This window comes from Lissotriton vulgaris, chromosome 12, assembly GCF_964263255.1.
Source record: "Lissotriton vulgaris chromosome 12, aLisVul1.2, whole genome shotgun sequence".
In the NCBI taxonomy this organism is placed as follows: Eukaryota; Metazoa; Chordata; class Amphibia; order Caudata; family Salamandridae; genus Lissotriton; species Lissotriton vulgaris.
In genome coordinates this window covers 73555191-73580099 of record NC_141700.1, presented here as the reverse complement: position 1 = coordinate 73580099, position 24909 = coordinate 73555191, and the positions used below count along the sequence as shown (strand labels likewise).

At 45.8% G+C, this 24909-nt stretch overlaps 1 protein-coding gene across 2 annotated transcripts in view; it reads left to right on the top strand.

Moving 5' to 3' along the window:
• The window catches only part of AP3D1 (adaptor related protein complex 3 subunit delta 1), a 400132-nt gene that overhangs the window by 73008 nt on the left and 302215 nt on the right, over nt 1–24909 (top strand). For both annotated transcript variants that reach the window (XM_086947180.1, XM_086947179.1), the window contains exons 2-6: nt 1915–2010; nt 9605–9685; nt 11138–11218; nt 13820–13927; nt 22058–22187. In XM_086947180.1, the coding sequence (XP_086803306.1) occupies nt 1915–2010; nt 9605–9685; nt 11138–11218; nt 13820–13927; nt 22058–22187 (496 nt within the window). The remainder of the gene's footprint in view (nt 1–1914; nt 2011–9604; nt 9686–11137; nt 11219–13819; nt 13928–22057; nt 22188–24909) is intronic.

Here is a 24909-nt window from a genome sequence, read left to right as displayed (position 1 = left end):
TAAAGGCTCTCAATACGCTTAATCTATCAGCTGTTTCATTACTTATTCTGACGGACTGATTTGGCTCCTCTAAACGCAATTCTCCATCAAAACACCCAACTCCTCTTAAACCAACCAGTATCCAGACTCCTTCACTTCCTTCTTTCCTTCTCAAACGCCTCTCCCGCTGAATTTGTCACAAACCTTATTCCAGTAACTCGGACGATCGCATCCCGTCGTCCCTCGTCTGATGTGACACCTCCTGTTATACTGAAAATGTATTCAACCATTCTTTCTTTTCAATTAGCTTTATGTTTCAGGAGCCTGGGGTAACAGTCAGCACCTTGATTACTTCATCCAGTTACACACAACATATAAAACCTATGTATTGCAGGTTTTGCACACCTACAGATCCTCAGGACAGAGCCATGTGTCAATTGCTCCTTAAAGCATTGTGATCTACCCTAACAGCAGATTTACTAACCCAAACCAATATCTTAAGCTTCGCAATTGCCCAAATAATTGCAGACGTTTGTATTTCATTTAAACAAGATTTTTACTCTATTTTCAGTAACCGGACACGTGTGATAGGGACTTTCTCCTTTTTCTCTTGGAATAACCGTATCAGTTTCTTTAGTCCTCACCCTTTGTGGTTCATACATTTCAACACTCTATTTTGTCCTAACTCTTTCCTTGAAAGATGTACGTTCTTTCTCTCAATCGTTGGTCCACTCAGATCACATACCTTTCTTGAATTAAATCCTCTAATAAACTTTCCCGTCTGTTAAATTCCTGAAGAGTTAACCCCCAAAAAATTGACAACCCCTAGGAATGACAATATTTGCTCAAAGTGGTTTGGTCGAGCAGTCTCCATAGTTGCCTTCACAAAACTCTCCTTTCACTCTCTCCGTTTTCTCTGTACCACCACAGGTGCAACCAGCTCACTTAATTTTACTGCTTTCAGATACCTTTTTACCACAGCCAGTAAGGGCTAGCTATACGAAGTCTTTTTTTCAGTTGCATACGGCACGATTTGCAGATTCATGTTGTTTGCAACCGTAAAAAGATTTTTTCGAATGTATCAAACCTAACTTGTGATTCGGCAACACATTATGGAATCGCAATTTGGGTTTGCAACCTCATACCGATTTGGTATTTGAAAGGGGCATGTGTGTGGCATACCTTCCAAATACCGAATCAGAGTGGTATGTATTAATGTTTCACGACTGAAACTTAATTGCAAAACATTAATTGTTTACCGACAACCTTAAAGTGGGTGGTAACCTGTTCGTCAATGGGAAGTGTTGTCAAAGGAACACCTTCCCCTTTGTGAATGTTGGGAAAAATATGCATTTAAGAGTAGGCAGTCGTCCTCTTAAAAAATACAAATTACACATTTTTTTATTGCATCCAAATGCATCCTGTTTTCTTTTAAGGAAAATATGTTGCATGTAAATAGGCAATAATGCTTTATTTAAAAGCAATCCCAGACATGATGTTCTGCTGACCTCAACAGGCGCCTATTGGTGTGATAGCTGCGATTCCTAGTGGGTCACAATTTGCGATCGACCTCATTAATATTCATGAGGTAGGTCGAATTGTGACCCACTACAAATCCGTATTTTGCAAAATGACCTATTAGTAAATAGGTTGCTCCGCAAATTATCACACTGATGACAAATTGTTCATACTTCAATCCCTAAATGCCTTTTTCACAGCCACCCTCACACTTGATAACATGCCCTGGGTTGCATACTGTGCTGACAATGTGTTCATCCTGGAACAATCATGGTGTCATGTTCTTCCCATCTTTATTGACCGATTCCGTAAAACATAGCAACACTCTATTCAGACATTGATGTTCAAATGTAATAGTACCCCCGGGAGCGAACCATGCTGCAATTAATGAAACCACTTCTCTTATGACTCTTTCAGGCCAAGTACATCTCAAATTGCATCGACGAGATCAAGCAGGAACTGAAACAGGACAACATTGCCGTCAAGGCCAATGCGGTCTGCAAGCTCACCTACGTACGTATGCTAGATAAGTGATCACCTCTGTATGTTAGTAGATTTGAGGATGCAACTCCATGTAGATTCATTTAGGTTGAAAAACTGATGTGCACTTATAGAGATGCTTCTACTTTTAATAAATGGCAATGTATATGGCTTCTAAAGTGCTTTGGAAAAAATACACAGCTTACAATTAAACAAAACATTAAATGTATGAAGCTAGTAAGGGCTTTTTATTTAGAGGAGAAGTCGGTGTTTACAAGATAACCACAGAGTTGCCTTTGGTTGAGGTATTTAACCGCATCGCTGCTGCGGCGATTTTTGCGCTGTGCGGCTTTTTTTTATTTATTTTTTTTATTTTTTATTTTTAAAACCTTTATTGTAAAAAGCACACAGCTATTCAGCCTAACATCCCGGAGGCAAGGCAGCATAGTATAGAACGGTCATAGTGCCTAGCGATTCTTGTCAGGACAATGAAGGTTGTTTTATTATTTTTAAAACAAAAACTTAAGCAAAGCGCCCAAGGGCGCGAAAAAGGCAATGGAAATGAAGAAGACCACTAGTCGGTAGGAGGCGGAAGGAGCTGGAGAAGTTGTAGAAAGAACTGAGACAGAATGTAGCAAAAGCGGTGGGGGGGGGAAGGAAGAACAGGAGAATCAGTACAAGAGTAACGTAGCCGTCGTCAACGTCTATGGTGACAAGCGTTCATCTCGTGGCAACGGTGCAGGTGGTAAACACAAGTCCCCTCTATAGGCATTCCAGGCACCCCATACCTTGTTCCACGTCTGAGGCCGCCCCCTGGCAGTATACACAGTCTTTTCGCGCAACATACACCAGTCCATGTTGGCCTTCCATTGTACCACCAGGGGGGCCACATTAGAACCCCACCTCTGCGCTATGTCCCGTTTAGCGACCATATTGCCCAGTGTGGCCCATCGGGTCTGCGCCGTATCATAGTCATTAGGCTCCCAAACATTCAGGAGGCACCTACGCGCCTCCGCCGCTAACTCCACTCCAGTCACCTCCCGCATCACTCTGTGAACCCTCTCCCAATAAGGGGCAATAACGGGGCACTCCCACAGTATATGAAGAAAGGTGGCAAGGGCTCCGCAGCCACGGCGGCAGAGGCCATCCGGCGAGAAGCCCATGTGCACAAGCCTGGGGCCGGTGACATACACTCGGTGAAGGATTTTAAACTGGACCAATCTCAGACGCGAGGAAATGGCTACCTCCTTAGGGGAGGACACAGCACTCTGCCAGTCCTCATCGTCCAGTTCCAGCCCATCGGCCACCCACTGTTCTCGCACGCGCTGGAGGAGGTCCACCTGAACGTTGATTAGTTTCTTGTAGGACAGAGAGATGGCGCTATCAGGCATATGCCCATCCAACACCCTGTCCTCCAAAGGGGAACTCTCGGGGATGTCACCCTCCTCCGGCCTGGCGGCAGTTATTGCGTGCTGCAGCTGGGCGTAGCGGAAAAACTCCGTAGCACTCAATTTATACTCCGCCTGCAGCTGTGGGAAAGTCTTGACCACCCCCCTGGAGAGCATGTCCTCAACCCTCGAGATGCCTATGAGATCCCACTTCTCAAAGCCCTTGGTGTGCCAAAGCTTGCCCAAAATGTCGGAATCAAAGAGAGGGGTAAATCTCGTCAGTCTGCCCTGCCAGCCCTGTATCTTAGTGACCGTCCGCCACGTATGGACCGCCGCCTTGGTCGGGCCGGTGAGGTTACGATCGAAGGATCTAGAATATAGGGCGCGATAGTAATTGCCTCCGTGCAAAAGCCAGCGGTCCATGGCATAACCGGGGTTGTCCACGGGACCGTAAAAACCATGATTGATGGCGGTAAGTTGAGAGGCCCAGTAATATCTCCGCACGTCTGGTAGCGCAATGCCCCCATCATACCATGGCATGGTGAGCTTCCGAACAGCGACACGGGGTCGTCCGTCCCAAAGAAGGGCACGCTGCAGACTCTCGACCTCCCTGAAGTAGCGGGCCGGGACAAGGTCCTGAGTATTCTGCAAGGCATACAGGAACCTGGGCAGGGACATCATTTTAAATAACGCCGCCCGGCCCAGCAACGAGAGAGGGAGCTTACGCCAACTCTCCACGTCCCGCCGCAGACGGTGGAGCGGGGGGAGCAAGTTGTGGTCATACCTTGCCTTAGGGTTATGTGAAATGTAAATCCCCAAGTACTTAAAGCCTTGTCCCGCCAGTTGGATATTACAGCCTCTGGGAAGGCGCGGCGTATCGCCCTTGAGGATGTAAAGGGAGGATTTGGCCCAGTTAATAATCAGGCCGGAGTAACGCCCAAACAGCCTGAGCACATCGCACGCCACGATAAGCGACTTGCAAGGGGAGGTGAGATACAACAGGATGTCGTCCGCGTACAGGGAGACCCTGTCCTCAAAGCCCGGGGACCAGGAGATCCCATGCAAGTCAGGGTGCGAGCGCAGCATCGCCGCGAGGGGCTCCAGAGCCAGCGCAAACAGGAGCGGAGACAAGGGACAGCCCTGTCTGGTGCCTCGCTGAAGTGCGAAGGGAGCAGACATACGACCGTTCACCGTAACAGCAGCCAAGGGGCTAGAGTAAAGAAGTTGCACCCAGCCCAGGAAGCCCGGCCCAAAACCAAGTTTCGTCAGGACTGCCCACAAATAATTCCATTCCAAGGAATCAAAAGCCATTGTGGCATCAAGGGAGGCCAGCACCGCCGGTTCAGTGAGGGCGTGAACTCTGGCCATAACGCCATGCAAGCGTCTCAGGTTAAGGGCAGTATTGCGGCGGGGTATAAAACCGGACTGATCCGGGTGTACCAGGTCGCTAATAACCCCGACCAATCGATTAGCCAACAGTTTGGCCAGGATCTTGGGTTCGGCGTTGAGGAGGGAAATAGGGCGGTAGGACCTACAAACATCTCGCGGCTTGCCATCCTTGTGAATAACCACAATAGTGGCCAGTCGCTGGTCCAGGGGGAAGACGCCATCCTCACGGGCACGGAGGAACATGTCTTTCAAGTGAGGAGAGATCACGTCCGGCCGGATCTTATATAGTTCAACCGGTATGCCATTGGGTCCGGTTGCTTTGCCCGTACGCAAAGCGCGGATCGCCAAGGCGATCTCGTCCGCAGTGATGTCCCGGTCAATGTCCACCCTGTCCTCCTCAGAGAGGCAAGGAAGGTCTATCGCCGAGAGGAATTCAGCCGAGTCGGCCTCGGAGCGATCTGACCCGGAGGTGTAGACCCCCCGGAAATAGTCAGCAAAGGACTCGGCGATGGCGCTCGGATCAGTAACCACCACTCCGTCATCGCACAGGATCTCCGGAACCACTCGGCTCGCCATCTCCCGCCTGTCCAGCCAGGCCAACAATTTACCAGCCTTGTCCCCGACGTCATAAATGCGGCCTTGCTGCTCTTTCGCTAAGAGCAGAGCTGCATTCGTAGCAAGATCGTGATACTCCGATTGCTTCAGAGAGAGTTCATGCAGGAGGGCGGGTTCGGGCTCGGGCCCCAGACGGGACTCGAGGTCCAAGACCTCCTCCTCAACTTGCAGGAGATCCGCATCACGAGTTCTTTTGGCTGTCGCGATGAGAGCCAAGGCCTCACCCCGCAACACCGTTTTGAAGGCCTCCCAAAGGGTGACCGCAGAGTCCACTGAGCCAGTATTTTCTGTAAAATAGAAGGCAATGGCCTTGGCCAGCAGCGCTCGCATGTTGTGGTTGCGGAAATACCAGGGATTTACGGCTGCCGGGCGGCTGGACAAAAGGACGCCGAAGTCAAAGGAGATCCACAACGGCGAGTGGTCGGAAATGCCCCTTGCCAAAAAACGCGCCTCAGAAATGGCAGGCGATTGCGCCGCCAGGGTGAGGACATAGTCCAAGCGGGACAGACTTCCAAGGGCACCGGAGAGGAACGAAAACTGGCGAAGCGCCGGATGTAAGAGTCGCCAACAGTCCACCAGACCCATAGAGTCAAGGAAGGTCGGCAGCCACGTTTGGGAACCCGGAAGGTCTCTCGGTGGCTGACGATCCAGGGTACCAGAGCAGACTGAATTGAAGTCCCCCCCTAGGATCAGTAGGCCCGAGGGCAGAGACAAAATGGCGCCACCAAGGTCCCGGAAGGTGCTAGACTGGAGACCAGGGGGAACATAAACCGACAACAGGGCCAGGGAACGCCCCTCCCACCTCCCCGCCACAGCTGCGTAACGCCCCCTATCATCTAGCAGGGTGACGTCTATCTCAAGCGGAAGGGACGCACGTACAAGGACGCCCGCCCCCCGGGAGCCCGAAGAGAACCCAGAGTGGGCGACCATTTTATAACCCTTGCGATTCAGGGCCCTACAAGAGTCGCCCACTAAGTGCGTTTCCTGCAGTAAAACTACATCAGGCATGTTCCTTTTTATCAGCTGGAGCACCACCCCTCTCTTGACCCTATCACCTAATCCATTGACATTCCAGCTAAGCACTTTTAGTTTCCTACCCCCCATCCCCAAGCAACCCGCCCCACCCGACTCCGTTCGACCCGATCATACATTGTTCAACAAAACACACAGTCCATTGCCTCAAAGAAGAAAAAGAAATAGAACAAACAAAGAACAAACCCCACGAAAATGCACCCCCCACCCTGCACCCCTGCATGTGACTAAAAAGCCCCCCCAACCAGCAGTGTGCCTGTCGCCCCATAACTACTCTACAAAAAGACACCCAGGGGAGTAAGGACTCTCCGCGAACTCCTCCCGCCACCCTCCATGTATTGACAGAAAAGATAATAAGGCAACTAAGAGCGACATTGGATAGCCCCCGAGGCAAGCAAGAGAGTCATTTAGTCACCCATTACAGAACCAAGTCTCATGGGTCCGGGCCGCCAGCCGCGCCACCCTCGTGGTCCTCCTGTGCTTCTCGGCGCGGTGGTAGAGTGTCCAGCCAGTCACTGACGTTCTCGGCGAAGTCGAAGAACAGTGCACGGCCCTCGTATTCGATCCGGAGCTTAGCAGGGAACATCATAGAATACTTAAGGCCCAGGTCCCGTAGCCGTCGCTTCACCCCAGAATAGCTTTGGCGCTGTCGCTGCACTGTCCTGGTGAAATCCGGGTAGAAATGGACATCAGCGTTCTGAAATTTAAGAGGGCCATGGCGCCTGGAGGCCTGCAGGATGGCATCCCTGTCGCGAAAGTTAAGCAGCCGGGCCACGATAGGTCTAGGCGCCACGCCAGTCTTCGGCGGGCCACCCGGTACCCGGTGGGCACGCTCCACCGAGAAAAAGTTACTGAGGCCAGGTGGGGCAAGATGTGTTCTGATCAAATCTTCAACGAGGAGGTCCGTCGCCGCCTCCTCCGAACCCTCCGGTACGCCGACAATGCGGACGTTCTGCCGCCTGGCCCGACTTTCGAAATCGTCCAGCCGCTTCGCGAAGTGCTCCGCCGTCCTCTGCAGGTTCCGGACCTCCGTTTGCATATCCGAAACGTCTTCTGTGAGACTGGCCGTCTTAATGTCCAGATTCTTGACCCTGTCATTAGTCTTGCCCAGGTCGGCTCTGATGAGGGACAGATCAACGGCCATGCCATCCACCTTGTGTGTGAGGACTTCATGCTGTTGCTGCATGTCTGCCCGGAAACTAGTGATGGCTCCCAAAATGTCGGTCAAAGTGGGCTCAGAGCCGTCCGGCGAGCCCGAATGTGGGATGCCCTTGGCAGAGGGACCTGTAGCAGGCGGTGTTTTCAGCTGAGTGTAGCGCTCAATCCGATTCTGCTGTTGTTGTTGCGGTTTATTGCGCCCTCCTCTATTAGACGGCTTGTCGAGGTCCCCCTTGCCCGCCATGTTAGGTCTCAAGGAACAAAGGGCTATGCCAGGCAAGTCCAAGCCCAGAAACCCGGAATGGTGTCCGGGACGTCAGCGGGAGACAGTTCCAGGTGCGCTTCGCCGTCCAACTAGCACCGCTGTCCAGCACACTTCTCCGGTAACGAAAGCAGGCTGGCACTCTGCAGTTCAGCAAGACGTAGTAGCGGAGTCCGCGGAGACAATGGCACCGAGCTGGCACGGAGTCCCACTCGACGTAGCTCCGCGTAGGAGACACCGATTTGAGTTCTGAAAACGGTGCTCGCCTCAGGTAGCCACCAGCAACGGGTATCCACCCTCGTGGATCAGGATTACGGGCAGGATAGTTGCGGAGGATCGGAAGGTCCGCGGAGCTCCGAGCTTACGCGGCCATCTTGGTTGCCCGCGAAGCTCCTCTGTGCGGCTTTTTTTTAAAAGCCGCGTTACATGACGAGCTCAGCTCGTCATCAGCACACGCCACCCGTGGCTGATGACGAGCTGAGCTCGTCATCAGCAGCGAAGGGGTTAAATGAAATAGAACTCTGCTTCCTACACTTTATTTTTCTTCAGTGACAGAGTGATTCATTCACTCGCAGCAGCAACGCTCAGAAAAGGCCATCGTCCCTAGATCAAACTGCAGTTCTGCTTTCTACCCAGTAGTTCTTTGCAGCTAGGACCAGGGGACACACACCAGCTCTGAATGTCGAAGCTAGATTTCAGAGAAACAAAAACCAAGAAGGTGGTCTTTGATGTATTGATGAAGCTTGGCTTGATGACGTTCTGGTGCTATCTTGCATTAAAGCCTACAAAAGCCAAGTGATGAAAATAACTACTGCATAGTACATTCCTAGCTGGTCATCGAGCATGCTGCATCAGGGGAGACCAACAGAGAGTATGGTAAATGCCTAATGCTACACCTTTGAAGACCTACAGACTGCTTCAGCCAGGGTCCTTTACGACTTCTAGCGTAGTGTGTTAATCCAGTAACTTCAAATCAAAATTTAGTTTTTAGACTTTTCACTCCATGTATTTTATTTGTAGCCGTGAAATTCAATTTGTTAATCTTGTTGATCCATTGTTGACATAGAAAATAATTGAGACAAATCTGCTTTTGGGCACTTAAAAAATATTAATGCATACATACCAAGTTAAATTTAAGAATTTCAGCCTCCCTCCAAGGAAGCTTACAGACAACTGTTCTACAAATACTATTCAAATGTTAGGCTGTCAGAAATTTTTTGATAATTGGGGTAGAAATGCAACATAGGCAAGTATATCTTGAATGACAGCTGGAAGTTTGCAAGCATTTACATTCTTTAACAGTAGACATGAGTGAGTTCCAGAGCTTGCCACTGTTGTAGAGGCATTGTAAACTTACTTCTAAGTCCCCACAGCCCCTTACCATTAGTAAGCGGCCTTAGTTGAACGAATTTCATAATCCACCTGGGAGGGTCTCCAAACTATCCATATCCTGCAGGCAGGTCTGTATCTGTTTATGGTTTATTCTAACGGCTTAACGCAGGGCAGGATTCTCGCCTTACGTCTTGCACGCTTGTGCCAGGTGAGGGGACTGTCACCTCACTTATGTATATTAGTCATTTGCACTATTGGAAACCATGTTCTCTTACTTCCAACCTAAAAGCTAATTAGGCTTTTTTTTTTTTTGCTAGCCCTTTCCTTTATATCCGCAATGGCTTATTGAAACGGAAATTACTTTCTGACGTAGCATGCCTGGAGAAAATGAAAAATTAAAAACCATTTGAAATAATGGCACTTATTGACATGTTCTCTTTGCATTTTACAGCTTCAAATGCTCGGCTATGATATCAGTTGGGCGGCCTTCAATATTATCGAAGTGATGAGTGCATCAAAATTTACTTTCAAGGTATAATCTGCTTTGTGCTTCCAGTGTCATTTCACTGCATCCCACACTTTCTTTGTGGCGTCCTGTGTGCGGGTGTTGCTTTCTCTGTATGAATAATTGAAGTGAGCCTTGGAGTGTTTGTCTCTAGCTTTGTCTGAGTTTGTGTATTTGTCAGCGTCCAACTTAGACTATGAATTCAGGCTTTGTATTACGTGTTTTGAGCAATTTATGTCTGAAATGTGCAGTGAGTCCTGTGTGCCTGTCAAGTTAGTCCTGTATAGCTGCTTGTCTAGGGTAGTTTCTTCTGTGTGTCATCAGCTGGGTTTTGGGGGATTGTGTTTACCTTACTATAGTAAGTGACTTATTTCTGCATCGGTCCAGCAGAGAATGAATTCTCTATCTTTTCAACTTAATGTTTTGTCGTTAAGTATCGTGTGTTGAGTCCTCCGTTGTCCACCTGGTTGTGAGAGGTGAATCTTTTATTCATCTGGTTGTACGTGTATCGGTTTGGCAGGGTCTGCATTGTGCATTGTCTTTTTACTGATCCAGGTGGGTGTCTGGGTTGAGTCCTCTGTTAACTGTGTTTGTGGGAGGCTAAATTTTGTGTTACTCCAATTTGCAGTGGTTTTAAAGTTTGAGGACAGTCTAATGGCATCCAGGCTTTGGTGTCATTCTACAGATGTTTCCATATGTGACCTTGCTCTAGATATGAGACATATTTGAGCTAAATAGCTGAAGACCTAGCTGAACTAGAAAAAATTCTCAACTTTGTCTCTTTATCATAGTGCAAGGTTATTCTGTATATTTCACCCAGGAATACAAGTAAAGGTCTCCAACACTCAGAATGCCGCTACTTCTCCCCTTGTAGAGCAAACAGCTCCTTCGTGTGTTATCTGTTTCAGGCAGCTTTTGGATTATTTAGGATGGCCACAGATTTCTTAAGCACAATGTGTCAGTGTTTCTGGATACACAGGTCCATCAAATGTGCAGTGGTAACCCAAAATCGGCAGCAAGTATTTTCAAAAGAGTGCACAAATGATCTACAATCACCTCTATAAATCCTTGGGTCCCCCTTACTTTGTCTGTGTTTCCTGAATGTTTTGATTGTAGTTCACAAATGTACTTTTGAGGCGCATCTCCATACAGCTTTACTCAGAGGCTCTTCTTAGAATAACCCGAGAAGTAATTGTAAAGTCATCATTTTTCCAGATTAATCACCACACACCCCTCGTCTTTTTGGATCAATTCCGCAGCCCATTCTAGGGTTGGCACCAAATATTGAACTTCTTAAATGTGGAGTTTTAACGAGAGCAAATCAAAGAATGTTATTTTTGTCAGATATAACCCACATTGTTCATTCATTGTTTGTTTCATGCTCTTCTTCTGAGGCAGGAGTGTTGGTTGTTACTCAAATACATTTTTATAAGGGAATGAATAAATGACCTCCATACTTATTCTCTTTTTTTGAAACAGCGAATCGGGTACCTTGCTGCCTCTCAGTGTTTCCACGAAGGCACTGATGTAATCATGCTGACAACCAATCAAATTCGAAAGGTAAGTGTCTGTCATTGCTTGCTGTCTTTCATGTTTGAGTGAAGATGCTAAAGCTACACGGTGTGCACTTACCAGCAGTGTTTCAGGTGCTGCAGGTAAGGCTTCTTAGAGAGAAAATGACTCGTGTCACCTATTGCAAAACTCTGAGCTAGCATCTTCATTCTGAAGAGTAACCTTTTGGTCTGCTCATATTTTACTTATGTATTGCTTGTGGTGTTAATGCTGCATAATTAAACCAGAAGCATAGCGGTCATGGTGCCTCCTCCATCAGCGGTGCATGAGGACCTCCCCCTTTCCGCTGTTCCCTGCTTAGCACTAGTACATCTACAAGGGTTCAGCCTTAGTTGAATGTGAGGGGTTCCTCAACCTATTTTGCAGGATGGTCCGTTCATTTTCAAAGCACCTGTTAAAGTGTTTTCCGTTACTGTATTTTCTGTGTGTAGCAATCAGATTTATTCACGGATTAACGAGGTTATAATTTTGTAGTGGCATTCTTCTTAGGACACTTATTAGTGCGGATATAAAGTGAACCGTTCATATGTTGGGTTCTTTTGTATTGTGGTCTGCCATGGTTTCCTTTGTGTTTCCTTATTGAGGCCCTTTCTATCTTTATATATCATTTGTGTTCGGTTTCTTTTTGTGTTCAGTATTGTGTTTCCTAGCGCTTTTTGCTTTGTGTTTCACTTTGTCGGTAGTTTTGTCTTTTATTTTCTTGATGTTTCATTTTAGTTTCACTTTGGGTTCTTTTATCCTTTGCGTTTTGTTTTGTGTTTTCTGGTGTACTGTTTTTGTGTGCATGGACGTTGGTATTGGCTTAGTCAAAGTCAGCCAGTGACTCTGCCTTTTTGAGCTGTTACTTAGTTCCTGTACCTTTGCCCATTCCTCCTTGTTGGTGTAGATGTCCCCCGTCTCAGTTCCATGTGTGGTGTCCGTATCTTCATTTCCTAGCGTTGGCATGTGTTGTCCCTTTGCGCATCTGCCCCAGATGTCTTATCTGTTCCAGTGTCTTTTTCTCTGTGTTGGTGTCTGTTTCACTGTCCTGTTATTCTTGTGTAAAGATGTGTACCTGCAGGTCTGAAAATATAAATATTTATTGCAAAAGAGGTTTGAAGACGCATCGTTATGCTTCACCTGTGGTCTGTTACTATGTTTTATCACAGTATTCTTTTCTGCTCCCCCCAATTGCTTACCAAGCACAGAATACTTAAAATCGACCATTGTGTGGTATATGTTGTATATGGGGGGGAAAAGTAAAATAAATAAGCTTTGGCAATAATCTGGCTTATCAACGAAAGGGAAAGAAGGGACAGCATGACAAACTTGAGACAAAGCCTCTTGAGAGTCTTGGCTCATCCCCCACTCAATGGTAATATATACCATGTTACACTGCACATCTGAATAGGTAATCTAATGTGGTTTGTATGAATTGTAATGAATTTTGATTACAGTAACTTGTTGAAACTTACAAAACAGTTTGTAGCACTAATTATTATAGTGCAATGTACTGCTGGGTTTGCAAAAGAAGATATTCACCCCCAATGTCCTGCCTTCAAAGGTAATCTGTGATATGAAAATAGTATGCAGTTCCTGGAGAAGAAAAAGGGAAGGCAGGGGACTAGTCGGTCTTCAGTTAGAGGTGGCAGGGAATTCTCCCTTTAGGAATTAGGACCCTCACACACCCGGCCGGGTGTCATGCTTTATCATAGGGCGTGCTTGCTCCTCAGCAAGTTGGCACTGCAATACCCGACGGGCTCCTTATGAGGTACTCTTTGTTGGGGATCTTTTATTCCCAAATGCTGTCGGGTGTGGTGTAGATTAATTTGAGGATTGTGAGTGCTAAGTGGAGGTGAATGAAATGGGATTGTTATTGTCACAAATCAGCATCTTTCATCCTCCAAGGCTTTTAGTTGGATGCACTGTTTTGAGTCCTTGCATCTCGTTCAATAATTCCAATAAACTGGTATCAGATTGTTTGAACTAATATTTTATGAACATTTGCAAACTTATTGTATTTGTATTAATCAGATGTGGTAGACTTATGGAGTAGGTCTGAGTCAAATCTGACTTGAGGCCACTGGCTTAGCCAAATGCTACTAATGCAAAACCATTCTTTGTAACATGTGGCAGTGCCTCCTAATTTCCTTGCTCCATGTTGTCTGATTACTTATTTTGAAGCCTGTGGCCACTGTTGTTGAAAACTGTACTATCCATCCGCTTCTTATTCCGCTGCAGCTGATCATCACTGATATTGAAGTGTAACTGTCATCAAGTAATAGAAAGACTAGAATTACCTCACCTACCACGCTCCTACTGAGTCCTTTATCAGACTTGCATATGTTTGTATCCGCCTCCTAATGTAATGTCTTTTTTTGATTGGTTACATCCAGGTGGTTCATGGAGGGCAGTTCAGAGCAGATTTTCAGAATATCCATCTGAAATAAATTTAGATACAAATAGTCAAAAAGATGGTAATTGATTCAGTAATAATTCAGTTGGAAAACTCTGGGTTAAGGTTTTATGTTTAAAAGATATATATTTTTCCTAATGTTCAATTACAAAGTAATGTTTAAAACATTTTTTATGATTCTTTTCCATTTTTAGGACTTAAGTAGCCCTACTCAGTACGATACGGGTGTAGCACTGACTGGTTTGTCCTGTTTTGTTACTCCAGATCTTGCCCGAGATTTGGCAAACGACATCATGACATTGGTAAGTTAGCATCTTTACTTTCCGTAACTTCTGTTAATCGGTCATGACGGAATGTCTGCTTATGTTGAGTTGATAGTTGGAAGACAAAGTAAAAAAATATGTTTTGAATTTGTAGGTTTTAAAAATTACTAAATTAATTTATACATTTGTTTTGGGCATGTAAGTTTCTACACGATTATGGGCAGTAAAGGGTGACATTTGGCTGCTGCTGTCCTTTTGTAGAATTAACCCTTCTTTAACTAGTGCTTGGTCAGCTGTCCTTAATAATTTGGGGTTCTAAAAAAATTCATACCATTGCCAGGACTGACTTTAGGCACTCTGATGTACTCTAACTTAAGAACATGATCAGCCTGCATAGGAAACCCCGCACACCGAATGCGGACCTTTAGCCATTAACGACAAGATCCAGTCTCCGCACGTGCTACTAAAACTGAATCCTCTCGAGCCCCTCTTGGCAAGTTAACCCCTTCGCTGCTGATGACGAGCTCAGCTCGTCATCAGCCACGGGTGGCATGTGCTGATGACGAGCTGAGCTCGTCCTGTAACGCGGAAAAGGGAAAACAGCCGCACAGCGCAAAAATCGCCGCAGCATCGATGCGAACTAATAAGAGTTTCCTGGTCCCTCTGTAGCATACAACATTTTTAAAAATTTAAAAAGCGCTGCATCACACCCTCTTAGGTAATTTGCAGCCTGTGATTGATGTTCACTATTACTTCTGCGATCTTTATTCTCGTTTCCTGTGTATGTTTCTGCAGCTTGTATTCATTTCTTTTGCTTAGGTCAACCAAATTTGACTGAGAACCATACCCAACAAATATTTCTTTCTGTTATCAAGGAGTGATCAAGAGAGAGATCTCGGTTTCACAATAGACTGGTGGAACTTGGACTTGTTCTGAAAATAAGCAAGTTACAATAACCTTTTATAAGCTAAGATTGAGGAAATATTGTGTGCATTAGAGAGGAGCAGGAGGTGAAGAAAGTCTTTTTTTTATAAATAGTGGAAGAAGAGATGGAAATAGTGTGTGTTCATCTACCCGAAATCGACTAGGGAAATGGAGCCTCGTTCTCCATTTCCATTCAAAGTTTCTGGATGGAGTACGAGAACTCGGCATAAAAAGACACATTTGGTCAAAACAAAGACGCTAGAGGAAAGATATCCATTTTTTTTGTTTTAATCTTTTTATTATTTTAAAACACAAACAAAACAAAGGGGCCGGTACAAATAAAAGGCAATCCACATTCCAAGTCAATATAACACTCGATAATTATGCAGCAATTAACAAGGCCTAGGGCCCCCAGTTAATTTTGGCGCTATCATGCCCATTGCATCTATCAACCCACGGTCATGCCTGAATACAGGTGCATAATTTCTAACCAACGCCTCTTTGTCAATGCCGCACCTTAACCATCAAATCCCATCCCCCCACCCCTGCCACTGGCACTGTTGTGTAGAGAATAAGTGTTGCAAAGGTACTATTAGTGTGTGTCATGTATTAATGGGTCATCATACGCTCTATATTAGATTTCCCTAAAACCTCCTATGCTTCCAGGGGCTACCATTGAGCTAGTTACACTCAGTCCAGGTGGAGTCACTCACTTCTGCCCCTCCCCTTCCGAGGACACCGAACTCGCATTCTCCTCTCTGTCCAGCATCCGGAGTTCCGCCACCAGGGCCTCCCATGCTCGTGCCGCTTCTAGCGCTTTACCATTGTGGGACTTGTGCACCTGCTGCATTCTTATGGAGCTCTCACTTCCTGCCCACTGAAGCAACGTCGCCTTCCACCTAACATAGCTAGGGCCAACCGCTGCCTTCCAATGTGATGTTATTTCCCTCTTGGCTAAGATGAGGCCTAAAGCCATAAACTCACTAGTTATCTTATTTTTACTAGTATGTGGGAACCAATGTAGCAGGCACGTCCCTTTGTCCGCATCAATCTGTCGCTCAGTCACCCCACAGAGCGACCCGGTCACCTCCTCCCAGAACGTGCCTAACCGAGGACAATCCCAAAACATATGGCTAAGGTCTGCTCCCCCTGCGTGACATCGGGGGCATGTCGCTGTGTCAATTCAGAAATATTGATTAATTTTAGCAGGTGTGAGGTATGCCCTATGTAACACAAAGAAATGAATCAACTGGAACCTAGCATTCCTAGTACCCTTCCACGCCCTTCGAACAATCTGCGACCAGGCTGTCTCCGGGATGTTATGTTATGTTACAGGGAGTTTTATAAAGCGCTCAGCTACTCGGGCAGAGTGTCCCGGCGCTATCAGACCAAGAGGACAGAAACAGAGAAACCGAAGAGGTTATTGTCCAAACAGCCATATTTTAAGCTCTTTCCTAAATGCGAGGAGGCTATCTATCTTCCGAAGAGATAGAGGCAGTTTGTTCCAAAGTTGGGTTGCCCGATTTTTGAACGAGCGACCGCCAATGCAAGCTCGCCTAATTGCTGGAACCGTAGCCAATTCTAACGAGGCGGAACGTAGTGATCTGGGAGGAAGGTAGAAACCTATTCTTTTCCTACGATATCGGGTGCCAGGACCATGGAGGGCTTTGAAAGCCATGGTAAGGGTCTTAAAAGAAATGCGTTTGCGTACTGGCAGCCAGTGGAGTGATTTAGGTAGAGCAGTGGTTTTAGACCTACGGCTAAGGCCGAAGATTGCTCGAGCAGCAGAGTTTTGAACCGTTTGAAGGCGCGAGAGAAGATACTCTGGAAGGCCCAGATATAGCACGTTGGCATAGTCTAGCCGGGAACCTATCAAGGCCTGAACCGTGGTCCTCCTGTGAGCAAGGGGTAGCAAGGAAAGAAATTTCCTCAGCATTTTTAGGAGGCCGAAACACTGCCCCACTAAACCCAAGATCTACGCTTTAAAAGTAAGCCCATTATCCACTTTTACTCTCAGATTCTTTGCCCCAGAAGAGGCGGCGGAGGGAGGGAACATATCCGCCGGCCACCATGACTTCCAGCAGGGGTCCGGGGGACAGCCAAAAAAGAGAACCTCTGATTTGTCCGAGTTGCATCTTAGATGATTCAATTGGAACCAAGAAAAGATGGCCCCTAGACAGCTCTTGATGTTCTCACCATTAAAGTCAGCATTCTCTTCACATGTGAAGAGAAGCTGTGTATCGTCAGCATACGATACAATCAGGGCACCATAGGACTCCGCCAACGCTGCCAAAGGAGACATGTAAATATTCAAAAGAGTGGGGCTCAGGATCGAGCCCTGAGGAACTCCCACCTCCGATGGTGGTACTAAGGCTGAGTGCGGAGAGGCCCAGATTGTTTTTCGGCGGTCAGATAGAAAAGACTCAAACCAACTGAAGCCGTCCCCCTCAAACCAATCTCATAGAGTCTTAAAAGAAGACGGTTGTGGGGGACGGTATCGAAAGCCGCCGATAAATCCAGCAGCACCAACATCGCCTTTCCTCCCGCATCCAAGACCTCCTTGATGGATTCCGTGACCTCCAGCAGTGCTGTTTCTGTGCTCATGTTTGAACGGAACCCGGACTGAGTATGGTGGAGAATATCATGCGACTCCACAAAATTTGAAAGGGGGGAGTGGACATTTTTTTCCACGACCTTAGCAAAAGCCGGAAGAAGTGAGATTGGTCTGTAATTTGCATGGATACTGGGATCCAAATTAGTTTTTTTTTAGGAGAGGGAGGATGAGAGCCTGTTTCCAGGCGTGAGGAACGAAGCCAGTATTAAGAGATTGATTTAGAACCGGGTTAATTAAAGGATTAATGGCATACGCTATTTTAGCGAGAAACTTGTCAGGACAGGGATCTATTGGTGAGCCCGATTTTACTTTGGATAGAAGATCCAGCGAGGCCTGTGGGGAAAGGGAAGGTAAATTTGTGAGCAAAGAGCGCTCGGGGGCGGAAGAGGATGAAAGGAGAGTGGAATTAGGGGCCAGAGCCGGCTCTGACGGCAAAAAGGACTCCTGGATGTATTTAATTTTACTGGCAAAAAAATCAGCCAGTTGAATCACCCAAGGTTCAGAAGGAGAACACTTGGATGCTATGGATGCGGGAGACGTGAATTCCTTAACTATGGTAAAGATTTCCTTACTAATATTGGCTGCAGCTTCGATTCTCTTGGAAAAATACGATTTTTTTTTCAAGGATGATATCTTTGTGATAGATCTTAACACACTCCTTATAGGCCTCCTTTGATAACCCATCATAATTTCTGCGCCATGCCCTCTCGGCTTTCTTACAAAGCCTTCTGCTTTCATTGAGTGCAGGCGTAAACCAGGAAGCCGAGGCACGTGAGATGTTTTTACGGCCAGACAGGGGAGGTGCCAGTTCGTCAAGGCGCTGGAGAGCCAGGTCTGAAAAAGATCTAAATCAGCCTCTTAGTCGCCTATGGGCTGGCAAGGATGTAAAATCAAAGATTGGGCTAGCATGTCAGTCGACACGTGGTGAAAAGCAGGAGAAGCCAGGGGCTGACAACTAGAGCCACTGTTTATCGATCTGGTCACACGTAAAATATCGAAATTCACTAAGTAGTGGTCTGACCACAGCACCGGTATAGGCGTGGCAACGGAAATGGGAATAGTGGAAAAAATTTGGTCCAAAGTGTGGCCTCTGTTATGAGTGGGGGTGGCAAGATAGGGAATCCGGCCCAATGGATTAGTGACATCCAGAAGCTTGATAGTATCAGCTGCTTCTGCCACATCCATGTGGATGTTAAAGTCACCCAAGAGCAGGCAGTGGTTAAACGTCATGATTAGCGAAGAGATAGCAGCATGAAGCTCCTCATGAAAGGATCCAGTCTGGCTGGGGGGCCTATAAACCAACAGCTCAGCACAGGAGTGATGAGGCGAGAACGACAGGCAGAATCCCAGAGACTCCACGCCTTCGATGTCTTCCGTGGGAACAATAGAGCAGGTGTAACGTTTGTCAACCACCACTGCCACTCCGCCTCCTTTGCCCGTTGCACGATCCTTCCTTAACATGTAATGGTTCTGGGGAGGGCATTGACTATATCTGGACTACAAAACTCGCCGAGCCAAGTCTCGGTCAGAAAAAGGCATGCAGGCTTAGACTCTGATAAGAGATTAAAGAGATCACAGGCATGCTTGCTTAAAGACCGTGTATTAAGAAGTATACAAGTAACGGTATTATGCAGATTCCCCCTGACCAGATCCTGATTAAGGGAATTCCCCAGATCGGGAGAGGCCTTATTGATAGAACCACTAGCCAGTGTCCAACCACAGCTGGAGCAGCAATGGTTGCACTTAAGGCTGGTAGGAAAAACTGGGCAGCAGCTCCTGGTATTGCCCATTAATGCTGTTAGATGTGCTGATGCATATTTGAGCACCTTACCGGGGGTATGAATGGGGAAAACACCCGCCTGTCCGCCGCCCGACGCCTCCGGGACGCTGATGGGCGCAGACTGGCTTTCCTTCGGCACTCCTTCGGCGCGTGGAAGGCGCGTCCACTGCTTGTGTCCGCTGCGCAGAGGCATGGCCATCTTGTTTTATACTCCACTAAGAGCGCGACTACGAAGCTAGACCGCCCACCTTTGTGCCTCCCCTAAGATGGCTGCTCGCTCTCACCGGCAGCCTCTGTTAGCCTGAGCACTCCGCACCTATTCGGCTAACTGCAGGCAATGGATTGCGGCAAGAGTGGGCCAGATAGCAAGTAGCAGGATAAGTTATTAAATTGCTCAGTTTCTTAAAGCATGCAAAAGTATTAATAAAACACACAACGTTATGAACAGGGTTCCAAACAGCTCCCGGCTTCCGCCTCAGGAGAAAATAAACAGGTCCCTCCCTAGGTCCGCCGCCCATTGCTCCCGCAACCTTTGTAGTGGGGTAAGCCCGTCCCATAACATTTGGTTGTAGAGGCAGGTAATCGCCTGATATGTACCCGCTGCCATCATCACATATTGACATGCTCCGCTTAGTGGGGGTTCAGAAAGGCCAGCACCCCAATGTTTTTGCAGAGAGAGGAAAGATATCCATGGTAGGAGATTCAAATAATAATTGCAGGAAAGGCTTCTTTGTACTGCAAGCATTTTATATGCCACTGCTGGCACTAACACTTTGAGCCACTGAACAATCGTAGCACTGTGAGTACAGTGCAACACTTGTTACTGTGGGCTACAGAGCAGCCCCATCGCTGTCAATCTGGTGGTACCACCGCATCTCTCGGTCTACACACCTGCCCTGTCACTTTCAGTACTTTGGTGACGCCCTGGTGGACGTTTGGGGCAGCCGCTGCTCCATCTCCTTTCAGAGGTGTAAGGCGTAGTCTAGGAATTATATCTTGGTCAGTCAGGTTGGACTGCCTAGCGAATATCAGACATTACAACGGATGCCATTACCACACATCTCATACAGTGTGTTGACCTTTCCCACATGTTGCATTTCAATATGTACTTTTACCATGCATTTTTGTGGATCTATATCTATAGATATACCTATTTATTTATGTTCTATTTTCACTGAAGACACCATAGGTTAAAGTGACATTATAGATGGGTGAACATGTCTGTTTAAACTAATAAGAACACTGAAATTCACCAGTTATTTTTGGACCCCCGCGATGCACCATGTTGTTGTTGATGTCATTTCAGATGCTGTAAATCCATGTGCTTTCAGGAGATGAGAATGAATCCTGTTTTCTTGGCACTGTTTGGATAGAATGAGGTTACTTAACTATAGGTGACAACTGAAGATTGCCAAGTCCATATCAAATCATCACACCTGTCAGCCTCCCTTGGTTGATGTTGTAGTCAAGTGTATTGAAGGCCACCTAAAACACTGACCCCCATCAAACTCGCCATTAAATTCTTGTTCTCATACTGAAGGCGGGCTTACAAAAGTAATGAGTTGTCTTTCGGCTGTTGTGGGCTAAACTCTAACTTGCTTGTTCCCATAACACCTGTGTTGTTTCCAGCACATGATATATTTTTGATCCATTTTGGTTTAACTATTTTGCAAGGGGTTATGCTAATTACATGAGTGTTTATTGGGTATAGGCAGAACTGATTTGCAGTTGTTTAAGTCTTATCACTATCAACAAAGAGAGAGGTAGGGAGAAGCGCGAACACTCTTAGTCCCCAATAGATTAACAGAAAATAACAACAAAAGAGTGTTCTAGTGCAGGTAGGGTGGGGTCTGCACTGAGCACAAGGAGTCAAACACAAGCCCATTTGGTTTGTTAATAAAGCCCTCACTCACCGACCTGGTCGGTGACTTGCTTCATCATCGGGCCCCACCGGGTGTGACCGAATGTCACCCCGGTGTGCTGCAACGCCAGAGTTACTTCGGAGCTGGTCTTGTGAGGATGGAGGGGCTATGTGATAAGTAACGTGAGAAGTGTAAAGAGTGGTGGTTTAAAATTGTCTTGTATGTATCAAAAAATTATTTATTAGCTGATCATCAAGGACAAAGTAAAAAATGTGTCGATAAACAAGGCCAACTAATTGGATGGTCTTGTACCGATAACATTAAGTGAAAGTGTGGTTGGTCAACATGTTTCTGCCCAAGCGGTATAGTTAACCAGGCATTCGTCAGGACCTAGAGTGTAAACCCCGGCGGTATGAGCACGCTAAGGCCCACCCGACCGTAGGCCTTGAAAGTGAAAAATTCGTGTCTGTGAAGTAAAATGAGGGGGGCTCCACCGGCCAAAGGGCGGGAAGCACACAACCTCAGGTTTCCAAAAATATAGAGACCAAAATTAAAACCTGTGAAGATAAAAGGTACAAACAGACATACACAAAGACAAACAAAAAAGGTTAAAATCATTTGTCAATAAGGCTCATATGTTAAAGCCTGTGACTAGTGCTCAAGGTGCTTGGGGGTGCACATCTCGTACAAGTTAGCAGAGGTGCGTGGCTCTGCCTGTGGTCTAGACAGGAACGTATACCATTAAACGTTTAGTCGTGACTGAACAGGCTCACTAGTGTACTATTTGGATTGTCAACAGTGCGCGTGAGCTTGACCATTTGTGAGAGTGAGAGATGGGGGAATTGCGATGTAAGTCTTATCACGCCATTACTACTAATGTTGATTCTTTAATGTCACTGAAATATTTGTCCCTGTTGCATGTTCAGAAGTGAAACCTGTTCAGCAGTCTGACTTGTTCTTGATACTAACTAAATCTTCTTTAATCACAGATGTCCCACACAAAGCCTTATATCAGGAAGAAATCTGTCTTGATCATGTACAAAGTTTTTTTGAAGTACCCGGAATCCCTCCGCCCCGCCTTCCCACGCCTTAAGGAGAAGCTTGAAGATCCTGACCCTGGTTAGTATTGTTTAGATAATTCAATGAAAAACAAATATGTTGTAGAACACCTGGGGGCTTTTAGGAGCATGATTAAGCCTCAGTTGCATGGGTACTGCTTGCTCATGCAAAGCTCACCTGTGTGCCTTCTTTAAATGTACTGACTACTGACAAAACACTTAAAGCTTGCAGATGTTGTGGACTCGTGTAGCAATTTGTTTCAAGTATAGTGTGAAATTGTGATGGAATTGCATATGTTCCTTTTGTCATCTTATTATATACCCAGACTGACCTCCTTAACTCATTTGATAATGCAACACAATGCTTGCTTGGCACTTAAGTCTGAAGTAGTGTCTTAACCGCCTTAATAATATAGAAAATGATCGTACCCAACCATTGTATATTCGTTAGTAGTTCTGAAACGCTCTTCAGTTTTCAGAGATAAGTTAAACATTCTGTGTTTCAATAAGCTCTTTTAGTACATCATTCCATCGTATTAAGTTCCCTTTAGTTCTCCATAAACCATCTGAAATAAGACCACAAATGGGAGGTGTTACAAATCCGAGCTGTTGAGTTAGAATAGTGTTATAAAATGTTAATCTGACAAACTTGGGGTAGGTTTGACTTCTCAAAAGCGTGGATGGGGAAGCAGAGAAAAACATGAAGCAAACTGTTAATTCCTTTTTCTGGTCTTTCAGATAGTTGTGCTGTTCACTTCTCTGAGACTTAGAATCCCACACAAATACCTGTTAGACATGTTCTCCTGTCATCTTTCATCTTCAGAGGAAGCAACAATTGGCTTGAAACTCATAAACTCTGTGCTTTCAGATTTGATCAAATGTGAGAATTCATTTTTTTAAATCGGTTAACAGAACCAGCTAGTCGACCACCTCAATTTTAACAATGTTTACAGTGTGTCGCCTGTGGAGCAAACACTTTTAATTCATGGTTCAGAATAGTGTTCATTGGTTCTCTTTGATATCTTGTATTGTACTTAGATTTTCGGATATCTGTACCTTCTATTATTGTTGAGGATAGAGTATGGTTGTTACCCTTGCTTCAAAGTGCTGGTGATGCAGTTGTTTGTCTGTGAGTTATCCAGCACTCGATTGTTAAAGGCATTCCCCATTGTCTGCTTTGGAGTCCTCCGTAATTTTATGTATTGCTGTAAACAGCTTTAAGCATCCTCTAGGGAACTAATATTTTTATGTTTGCATATTCACCTCATCGTAAACTGTCCAAAATTCTGTTATTGAGGCGAGTGTAGTCAGCACCGAACTCCCTCTACAGATTATGATAGCTTAGTTTTCACAATATAAATGTACAGAGGTCAGTCCCCTCACAAGGGGAAGGGGCGGAGGAGGACCTGGAGTTTGATTTGAATCTTTCAAAGATACTGAAGCTGGAGAAATGTAGAGACAGGTAAATAACTAAAGGCCTCATGTACATAGTTCCATTCACACCTCCTCTTGCTAATTCGTAATGAGGTGACAAACCCATTTTAATGGTTGGAAAGACCATTCCAACTCAATTTAATATTTAGCTTTATTCGATTTCAGAAACAAAATCATGAAAGCGTACATTGTAGAGAAAAAATGCCATTTACATTAAAAGAAAACTGTACATTATAACATTTACACATTTAAAAAAAATATACCATGATACAATTTCCACAAGGCAATTAATAATAAGGATACATATCACACGATGCATGTCAATTCATAAATGAATCTAATCCGCAACGTGTGCACAGGAAAATTGTAAAAGAATAGCTGTCCTAGGAAAGTAAAGCATTTAACAAGATTGATTGCCAAGTGCATTTACATTGAATTTCGAAACCTAATTACACGTTTTAAAAAGCAGGATACTGCCTGAATGACAGTCATTTTCGAGTTGTTGCAACTTAAAAAAAGCCGCTCTACAGGTTCGGTTCCCCCAGGCCTTTAAAATAGGTTTCAAGAATTCTCCCTTGGTAGCTGATAGAATTTACAAAACAGTACACAGTGGATATTCGATTGAAAGGAGACGTCGTCGTAAAGGCATATTAGGCGTTCCCTGGACCAATTGTTACAGGTTGGAAAAGTGATCAAGCAAAAAAAAGTACCCATGCGAAAGCGGGTCAGTAGCGTGAGGGGATAGCTGCTTGACTCAGATAAGAGGTACTGTTGGACCCCTTCGCAGATTGTAATCAGCTGATATTCTACAACTGTACTTTTTCCAAGCCCCACCTCTTATTTGCTAGGTAGTCCAAAACCATTTTTTTCAAAGACCCTCTAGAGACGGCTTCCATGCTTGCAGGTCTTGAAGAAAATTCAGGATGCCCAATCTCAGTCAGTATCTTTTTTACATAGGTAAGCCATTTGATATTGGCTACACCATCAAGTTTAAGGCAGTCAGTAATTACATCTCTATTGAGGGTTGTCTCAGGTGTCACCCATATCTTATGCCACAATAATACAGGGGAGGTATTTATGATATCAGAAATATATGGTAAACCCACTTCAATATGTGTGGCATAGGTAGCTGTTGATTTGGGGACCCCTAGTAAATAGCGAATGTACTGGTTTTCGGAGCATTGTATCTGTTGGGAGTATTCGATCCCCCATAGACCCGAACCATATGTACCTGTGGATACACATTTAGCTTTATAAATTTGGATAAGATCTCTCACGGGTCTTCCACCTAGTTTAACCGCAAAGTTTCTCAAAGCACCTATCGCCCTGGAGAATGCTAAATTTCTCGC